Source organism: Aedes aegypti, chromosome 3 (assembly GCF_002204515.2).
Source record: "Aedes aegypti strain LVP_AGWG chromosome 3, AaegL5.0 Primary Assembly, whole genome shotgun sequence".
NCBI classification, from domain to species: domain Eukaryota; kingdom Metazoa; phylum Arthropoda; class Insecta; order Diptera; family Culicidae; genus Aedes; species Aedes aegypti.
Genome location: NC_035109.1, coordinates 59872572 through 59882943, shown reverse-complemented (window position 1 = coordinate 59882943; position 10372 = coordinate 59872572). Strand labels below are relative to the sequence as shown.

At 36.4% G+C, this 10372-nt stretch overlaps 1 protein-coding gene across 10 annotated transcripts in view; it reads right to left on the bottom strand.

Annotated features, from left to right (window-relative positions):
- Window positions 1-9733: 9733 nt before the first annotated feature.
- Window positions 9734-10372, bottom strand: part of LOC5566562 (phospholipid-transporting ATPase ID) — a 194383-nt gene continuing 193744 nt past the window's right edge. For all 10 annotated transcript variants that reach the window (XM_021853188.1, XM_021853189.1, XM_021853180.1 and 7 more), the window contains 2 exons: window positions 10242-10361; window positions 9734-10179 (listed from right to left, as the gene is read on the bottom strand). In XM_021853188.1, coding sequence (XP_021708880.1) covers window positions 9835-10179; window positions 10242-10361 — 465 coding nt within the window. In that variant the 3' untranslated portion in view covers window positions 9734-9834. The remainder of the gene's footprint in view (window positions 10180-10241; window positions 10362-10372) is intronic.

The window sequence follows — 10372 nt, the reverse complement described above, 5'->3', positions numbered from 1 at the left end:
AAGATATAGTGATTCTTCATCCTTCAGCACAAAAATATGTTAAGAAAAGAAAATCAGTGGATACGAGTAACTGACACTGAAGAAGACTGCAAGTGGTAGTCGAAATACGCGTATCTGTCAAAGATAAGCATTTAGGAGCGGAGTTAAAAGGTACACGGTACTCCATCTACTTTAAAGTTTCTCTATTTGAGATTCTGCTCAGAGGATTCGAACATTCATTAAAGAGTTGGAAAGAAAATCAGTTTTCTGCAATAACGCTAAGAGAGCAACGATGAAGAGAAATCTATGAATGCAGATAAGCCCTTATGACACAGAAATGGTGTTATTTTAAGGTGAAGATAAATCGAAGCCAAACCTCAAATTTTCAAGAACACGAATCTGGAGAACCAAACATCCGTTTAAGTTGAAAACTTAATCGATTGGTCACTAGCTGATGGGGACCAAACGATTAAATTTTCAGCTCCTACGGGTGTTCAGTTCTCCAGATTTGTGCTCTTGAAAATTTGAGGTTTGGCTTCAATTCATCTTCACCTTAAAGTCAAATCAATCACTTCCTAAGCACTTTTCTTTTATTGAGTCCGAGTACGGTTTTGTTTGAACAGTTACTATAGTGACCGATGAAATTTTCCATTGGGTTAATTCTATGACTGCCGTAAGGTGAGAATTGTCGGTCTCGTATAGCGAGGTGACAATTCTCGACTCTAGTGAAGTGACTTTTCATTTGATTCGCACGGCGAGTCACTTCACTCGAGTCGAGAATTGTCGCCTCGCTATACTAGACCGACAATTCTCACCTAATGCCACTCGTAGAATAAACCCAATTAGGGAAAGTGTACCAGTTATGGCTATAGTGGTTCCCTATTTGGCCATATGTGTTCTCTCGAAAACTTTCACATTCTGAATATTTTTGAATGTTTTAACATCAAGATTCATTTGATATCAAACTATTAAAACACACAGAATGATTAAACATTATAGGGAAAATTATAGGGAAAATAGGAAACCATTATGTCCATAACAGGTACACCTACCCTATAGTTAATAAAATCATCGATAAATTTCAGGGTTTTGTCCGTGAGCTCAATGAGTCCGTTGCCTTTATCCGCCTTGATTGAGAACACTGGTTTCTCCTTAAGTTCTTTCACGATCCTCGTCTCGTCTTTGTCTGCCCTGCTGCGTTGTTCTGTTGTAATGGCCTTTGCTATACGATCTTCCTTGTTGTGTTCTGGTCCTTCACTGGTAGTGTTTGGATAATCGCTGTTTCCATGTCTACGACGATTTTCTCCACGTCAGGTTTCGTAGTCACCCCATATCCTAACCCCTTGTTGAGGTGTGTCAATTTCTCCACAGTGCACTGCTGCGTCGAACGGTCAACTACGAAATCTTCAATGGGTTCTACCATCGGAGTAGGAACGCGGTTACCTTCCGTCGTTTTGGGTTGCATGGTGACTAGTTTTTTTTTCCAGTGTAGCCTGTTCTTCCGATAGGCCCTACACATCAAATCATTCGTTCCAGCGGCAGCGTTTCACCACATGATCCACAGGATGCAGACTCTACCCCACAACGAAAACGGAAAGACCAAGGAACTGGAATATATCTACGAGATTGCAAGGAACGTCGGAAAGGAAAGGACGATAAAAGCAATCATCGACAAAATGGAAAGACAGCATAGGGTAACGGTCGTATTTTGGACCCCCTAAGGAAGTGATTTTACATTTTTGTCCCAATTAATTAATTGCACAGCGTAACCAAGTCAAAGAACATACCAAAATGTAGAGAAAAACTTCCTCTACGAGATAAAAATGCCCATACGGTCATGTAGGATCCAAAAGACGTCGAAAATAATTGAGTTGTGATGCACTGTTTTTCATTATTTTGGACACACCAATACATTTTGGACCCTCAAAGTATATATTTTGGACCCCCGGCATTTTTTATCGTTTGGCGACAAAGTCCACGGCACTGGTTGTATAATATGCTTGCCCATAGTCTAATCAATCGATTGACAATGGAAAAGCGAAGAAATTCTACGCTTTTAGTTCAGAAATTAGAAAAAAGTTTTTGTTTACATTTGAAAAATTTCTGACGTCTTCAATTTCGGTCTGTAACGTGTTGTAACGGTTGCATGGATGAACCGATTTAATTAAATTAATTTCAGATAAAATAAACACATTTTCCATGCACAAACGCTTGATGCAAGTGCGGAATAGTCCTATCTTTCCAAATGGCATGCGGATTGTATTGGTCTTTCGATTTAAACTGGAAAATTTACAGGAAAATGGCTCAGGGGGTCCAAAATATATAGAGGTCCAAAATATATTGGTTACCCTATTCGGAGTGCTTTAACGACACTCACTCCTATCACCGAACCCATGAAGAGAGTCTCCGTCCCATACGACAGACACATCAGAAGTCAGCTCCGCCCAAAGAACCCATTCACATACTTCATAACGCTGAACGGGGTGCGTGGGTGTCCTCATCGCGTTACAACTCTTACAAAACATTAGAATATTCATATAAAGAGCGTTACGACGGTGTTATCATTTTCAGCGTTATGAAATTTGTGAACAAACCCAAAGCTAATGAATTTCGGAATCGATTTGGTGTTATCCCTTGTCCTATTAGTGTCCAAGGTATCGCACACACTTAATTACGAATGCCGAATCTCGGCTAATTTTAACCGAGATCCGCACAGCCGAGTAGCCGGCAAATAAATTAACTGAGATCTCAGCAAATAAAAGCCGAGTATCAGTAATTCGTGCTTCGTTGCTTAGCAACTGGACAATTTGTTAGCTGAGTCTTGGTTAAAATCAGGAAACCGAGATTCGCACAGCCGAGCTCATGAAAAAAATCTAAGTGTGCAAGCCATACACCGCTCATGCGCTGCAGCAAGGGGACGTTCCCTTCTCATTGCTGAATTCAGGGCAATAAGAATACGGACTCTCTGGCCAAGGTGGATGTGTGAATTTGCTTATCAATCAGCATCAGCAAGCAACGCTAATGGAGAGATGAAGAAATAAGCAATACAAACCTAATAACCCTCTCTTTCACCAATGGAGCAATGGTTATCGACTTATTCAAGATAACCCGAATAAGTTCAGTACAAAGCAATAGTTAGTGGCCGTTAATTAATTACGTAAGGGTTTATGGGGGGAGGGTACAAAAAGTCTTATTATGGTAGGTGGAGTTGAAAAACCTCGAAAATTGTCTCACGTAAATTATGGACAGCCCCTTACTAGAATATAATTCCTTATTCATCAGACTAAACCAACAGTCAACTAATTGTTTCAATAGTAAAAATATTGATAAACAATCAATTTACTATTGAATAAATAACAACAAAAATTGTACTGATTTCTAAAAATTTAGACCATTTGCAATATTGCTGATTCAAGCACATCTTACCTATAAAACATTATTTTTGCATCAACAAATACTTTATCGAAGTCGTGGGAAAGAGAGGGTAAAAAATTGTCGGAAGCTTTTGCTTGGTTTGCATCAGTTTGGTTTGCTTGTTTTTTTTTTAACAAAACATGTCAATTTGCCTTCATTCAGATATTAAGCTCATTTGTGGACCCAGATCCAATCTTGTGATTTCGGATGAGTGATAACTTCGTCGATCATTGTTTCAGTTTTCCACTTTATTTCACATTCGCCACGTGCCAATATCAATCTGGCTCACTCAGTACACTGTGGGACAGATCAACTCTCCCAACCGGGTTTCGGTTCGATTTCATACAGGAATGTATGAACAAAATTTGATTGAGGTGCTCTCTTTGATAACATTTTTAAAATGATACATCACGAAATAAACGGATTTACTTGCACTGCACTTCGACGTGTTATTTCCGACTCGTTTGTAAAACATGCTACGGCTAACATAAAAAACTATTTATAGCTTTGTTTTTAAATTAACAATAATGTTGAAACAAAAATCTATTTGCTAAAACTCATTTTGCGTATTGCACTCGGGCAAATTAGGAAAACTGAACGACTATAAAGCTAAGCAATACTTAGTTCATATCACTAGACTTGATTCACCGCATTGGCCTAAGAAACCTCTAGAGAGACTCTTATACTTAAGACACGATCGGGGGGTACATGTAATGTACAGCATCCTACTAACTGATGATTATGTGAACTTGTTTGTTCTTTTCAATTGTTTTTGGTAATGTACTGTTAAATGGTAATCGATGGTAACTGCTCGGTGATTGAATGTATTCGTCTTCTTCCGCGCTGACAACGAGTGTGATGCGGGGCAGGGGGTTCAATCCTAGTAATTGCGCTACTTTTGGTTGATACTATGAAACTTAGAATTATAAAACAGGTCAACAACAAGTTTGATTAAATCAAGAAGGCATCTTCGTTATCTGTTTGTTCCTCGAAATTATCAATTAGCTGTTAGCTTTGTGTTTGTTGCTGGTGAGTAACCTACGGGAGATTCGGGTCCCCGTGTTTGAGAATTGTCGATAAAAGAGTTTTTAACAACGTTGGTACCACGTAGGAAACATTCAACCGATAAACTTTCCACTTTTTTCTTCATCCGCGCCCTTGATTTCCTCTGGAAATTTCACTGACTCGCAATTGGGTTTCGTAAATATACAGCTTATAATTATTCTGTATTATTGATTTGGGTTTTTTCTCCAACACTCTCGTTTAGTGTTTTTGAATTAAGTGTACGACGAGATTCAGCCACTTTCGACAAATACCTAAACCTATTACACTTTGCAACAGTATATTTATTGATTTGTTCTAATTGTTTTACTATAAATATTGATGTTTTCAGATATAATTAAGTCAATATATACATCGAGTTGTAAATTTTACAGACTGATCACAATGAATGGCTGTTATCTTTTTCATTTCCCAACAAGTTGTTTATACATTTAGTAGATAGCAGTTTGATGGTGGAAGCTATTATCTATATGACCTTTGTTTAAGTTTCAAGTTTTCGATGGTTTTGCTGTAATTTGAGATGAAATAATGTCCAATGTATGAAATCTGAACGTTATAGTCTATTATTGTTTCGTGTTTTTTTATATCTGCACTTACTTTATGTGTAGCTTCTTTTAGATAGCGGAGACATTCACATGCTTTTAAATTTATTTTTTTTTCTGTTAAATATAATTTATTTGTTTAGTCAGAGAGACTCGAATGATAAAGGCAAAGTTTCCTTACATGCTAGTAAACGATCAGTATTAATGTTCGCTAGTTTTAATTTGTTCCTTCTCATGCCTCTCGCACTTGCACTCGGACACTCGCATCGAATATACATATCACATTCACTGATCGGATAAATCGCTTAGCGTTTGGTTGCTATTAAAATGATAAACCCTTTTTTTCGTTAGATAATCTTTAAATACTTTTGTTTTTGTTCATCTTATGAAACGATATGACATGACAACAGTGGTATAATTTAAGTTTTACTAGGACTTTAGGTGGAGCCCTAAATTTTGAACAATACGCTTACTTCCGGAGCGTTATCTTTACAACTACAGTATTTTGCGAATGAATGCTCGAAGGAGAGTGATAGAAGGTTTACACAAGTGTTGTTCATTGGGTTTACAATACCTCAGCGTATGTGAAAATGTTTATGAAGTTCAGATTTTGCCATAAAAATGAATCAAATGAAAAAAAAAACTGAAAGTTTTGCGAGTGTAAGTTAAAAGCACATAAAATGAGAGTTGAGTAAGTCAAAAATAAATTGAAAGTGAGTTAGACATAAAAAAACGATTTCCTTGGCATATTCCAACTATTTTAATATTTTGGGAATCGAGAATGGGTTGAGAGTTAATCAAACAGACATTGAGAGTGACTGAATAGCAAATCCAGTATGAGTTTTATTTTATTTTATTTTATTTTATTTTACTGATGTACAAGGGGGTCAGGGGCCAAGTCTCCAGCATAAGCTTGAAAAACTCACACCGTCCATAATACACCGGGGGGTTTTGGAGTTTGGGAAGTAGGCAACGCAACATCTTTGACCAGAAGGTTCTTTAAGTTTTGCTTCTACTCTTGACTTCCAATACATGTATGAATGATGCAAGGTCAAAAGAACATGAATCAGTCATACATATAGCGGTAGTGAAGTGTTTTGCCTAAGGATATGGGAAAGAAGGGATTTTGGGTGGTGTTTTGTAAACAGCTCTGTGGAACAACTTTGTTATTAGTTAAAAATTTAGTTAATCTGATTAACCTTGCAATCAGTAATAATAATATTTACAAAAACATGATACTTATCTTTTCTCGGCCAATACGCTGCCATGTCTTTCCTCTCCAATGGATTTTTCCTCGTTGTAATGGCGGGTTAGATATGAAAACAAGGATAAAGAGAGAAGAAATGTTAGTGATTGTTACATGCTTTATTGCTGTATTGGCCTACAATGAAATCATAGAAAATTCGCTCTTTGGATTCTCATGATAACAATCCCCATGCAGCTTACGAGAAACTCCATGGCAATGATCACTGTACGCCATGTGCGGCATTCAGGACATCTCAACAATACTGAGGACGAACAACAAAAAATTAATCCAAAAGAGCGAAAACCACAATGTTTCAATGTAGGACAATTCAGCTTTAATGCATGTGAGAAGTTCTTGGTGATATTCTCACAACGGCCATTCAGAATGGTTCGACGAATGTAGATAAAAAATCATTATGATAAAATTAACGCGACGACATGTTAGTGAACTCAGAACGATTATTGTATTTGCAACTGTTAATTTCGATATTTAAACTTAGGGTCGGTTATTGTATATAACTTTTAAGAGAAGCAGAAGTAAAGCACGAACGCGAAGTAATGACCTTCCATCCCATCTTCAAGTGCTCCCCACAAGCACAACACTTCATTCTGGCACTTTAGAACGTCCATGTTGTAACTTGCTCACACAAGAAATCTGCCTCGACCGAGTTGGCAGAACGCGCCCATACCCCTTTCTGAACCAAAGGACAGGGTAATAGCAAATCCAGTATGAGTTCAGAGTAAATTGAAAGAGAGAAAATCGTTGAGAAATTTTATTCTACACACCAAATTTTCGTTTCACCTTCCAGCAAAATGAATTGCTGATGCGCCTTCAGCAAACCAATTTTTACTGTAAATTCAGCAACATCGATGTTGTTTGCTGAACCGTTCCATCCTGGAACGCAAGGTCAGTCTCCCTTCTTCTTCTTGGCATTACGTCCTCATTGGGACAGAACCTGCTTCTCAGCTATACATTATAGGTTTGCAAAATAATCATCAAAATATCTCAATTGACCTTCGGGTACATTTAGCGGGACTTCTACAATATGAAAATTTCTCTATTACTTGGATAACCTATAAAGTTGAAACTTAATCCTTAGAATAGAGGGGGTTTGATCCATTCGATATAAAAATCCTTTCATAAAGATAGATCTAACGCCAATTGTTATGTCCAAATTTTAATAAAATCAGGTACAGACTGTGGAAGTTAGATTCAAAGTGTCACGAATATTTGTTTGTGAAAAATACTTACGGGAGGCAAGCAATATTTCCCACAATCTACAATTCCTCAATGTATTTAAAAAATATTAATTTCCTCTTCTGTATGTTATGTGAGCTAACCTCACTTTAGATCTTTCATGAGAGTTTGATATACCGCCTACTTCATCTAATTAAAGTTGTTTATTTTTTGAGCTACAACTTTTTACAATGGGGAATAAAGATGTTGCCAGCAACATTTTAGACGAATGTTTCCCCATAAATGCTTGCATACTGTTCGAGTAGTGAATAGAACGGTGAATAAAGTTCTCGCAAGTAAAGGCAATCCTGTTTATGATTCCTAAGAAAGAACTTATTCTATTACAAAGATCATATCAAGTGAGGACTGTTGTATAGTATAAATCAGGAAATTGATGAATTTGTCCCTTACCAAACCCCTTCAAACATTCTTCGCATAATTTCAATTGATTAATCCAATTAAGGCTGTTCATTTTATAAAGTGGACACCTTGTTTATGCTATATCTTTTATATTTATTGATAAAATCGTAATCGGTTTTCTGTGCATCGTTCAACTTTTACTCTACAATGTTATGAAAATATAAAATCTTACAAAATGCTTTTGGTTATAGAATAAAATTTTTGTTCCAAAAACTCCGAAGAAAAACTGTTCGTCAAAGTTAAGCATCATTTTCGCATAACAAAAATCCTAATTTTTATGAACAAATTATATGTTGGTATCTTTTACTATTCTATTAAAGGTAGAGACTAAGAAAAATCAATAATATTCCACAATTCTCTGACAATAGAATAATCTAGTGATTTATTCTTTCTGGCCAAATTTGCTTATGCACCATCATTTTACTCTTAGCAAAAAAAAGTAAAAAGCGTGTTGAAAATTGGTTTAGATTACTAAAGAAAATATATTTGTATAGAAGAGAGCTTAATCGTGAGTTTTAACCCGATTCTAAGGTATAAATTTTACTCTTTATGGTCGTGTCATGAAAAACTCTCATGCTTTTAAAATCATATACGCATATTTATCGATATACAGCAAACTGTAAGCGTTTTTCTCCGAATATTTTGACAGGAAATCTCAAAATAATTCATGGAAAATAAAATCAATTTCATCACAGCAGTGTTCCCAATTTTGATAATTGTCATTGTGCTTTGAGAGGTGTTCTGAAAATAAAGCATTTGTTTTTCTGTTGTACTTACAATATGACGTGGGGACAAGCAGCTCTATGAAGATGTAAATTATTGTTAATATTGAAACTATATTAGTACTTCCGTCAGGACGTATTTTAAACCTAAAAATTCTACTCATATTACAGTCGACTCTCCACAACTCGATGTTCTATAACTCGATATACTCTATAACTCGATGGATTTTTCGGTCCCTTCAAATTTCCATATATCGTGCACTCCATAAGTCGATATTTCTATAACTCGATATCTCCTCTAGTCGATGTCACGTGAGAGGGAAAATTCTCTCCATAACTCGATATCTATTTTAAAATCTTTCTTATTTGGGGAAACGTGGTGTAATTTTTGTTTGGACATGAAAAAATAGTTGCAAATTGTAATAAAAGTTGAAAAACGTTAAAATAAAAAAAATATTGTAAGTCAAAAAAATGAGATTTTTCGAGCATTTCGATTTTTTTTCAAATGATAGTTTGTAAAGTACAATTAACAAAATAATATTACTTTCTTACAGAAGTGACTATTTATGTATTAGAAAAACAGAAATTTGTTCCTTCAATTTTGTGATTTTTTATTTCGGTACATTCTATAACTCGATAATTCTATAAGTCGATGGTCCCTTGAATATCGAGTTATGGAGAGTCGACTGTAGTTTCATATTGAAATTTAAAATATTTTTCTCTTAAAAAAATCGGTGAAAAATTATTTTATGATATATGAAAAAATTTTGCTCCAAAAATAACTTGGTATTTTTCATCAGGCTTCGGATTGATGCTGCTTTCGAAGCACAAGCCTTTTGTGAATATAAAAATAGAGATTGTCGAATTTTCCAGCCATTTTCTAATAATCATTGATTTTGAAAAATCGACCGTTCAAAACTTTGTGCCTTATTAGTGTGAAATTTAATTATTTTGGTGGCTTTTTTGTTATCATAACATTGAACAATTTTGGTCGAACGTTGTACAGAAAATTTGCGATTGCGGTTTAATTGACGAATTTAAAAGATATTGAATGTACAAGGTGTCCACTTTATAAAATGAACGGTCCTTAAAATCCAATTCGATTTTCCCCGTTCCGAAAGTTTGTCCATATTTACTTCCGCTAAAATTTGCATTCTCTCATAAACGTAAGCAGGTAACTTTACTTCTTGTCATTCGACTAAAACTAAATCCCTCACAGATTGATCGTGTCCAGATCCTGGCAGGGTGCCCGCGGGCTGTGGGCACTGTTCGAACTGCCCGGTAGATTGGTGATCTGACTTCCGTTGAGCGTCGCGTTGTCGCTCGCGTTGATATTGTTGGCATTGTTGGTATTATTGTTATTGTTGTTGTTGCTTCCATTGTTGCCGCCACCGTTGCTGTTAACCAGATTGTTGCTGTTCTTTCCGGGCGTTCCGCCGTCCGAGGAAATCATATTTGCCTGCTGTTGCTTCTTGCTTCCTAGCCCCAGCGGGAACGCAAAGTCCTGCGGCAGCTTGCGCATGATCTTTCCTGATGTAATGAGCCGACCAAATCCTTCCTGTTACGGGAAATGTGACGATTTTTATATTGTGAAACTTGTGAACAACTGGGATAACTAACCTGATGAGCAAAAGCGTAGCCTGATCGTAGCGATCGTCTTGCTCGCCGGGCTGAAGGCGTCCGTAGAACATCGCTGCTTTGTCTCGATCGTAGTTGAGCTAATCGCTGCTTAACACGAATCTGTGCAACGA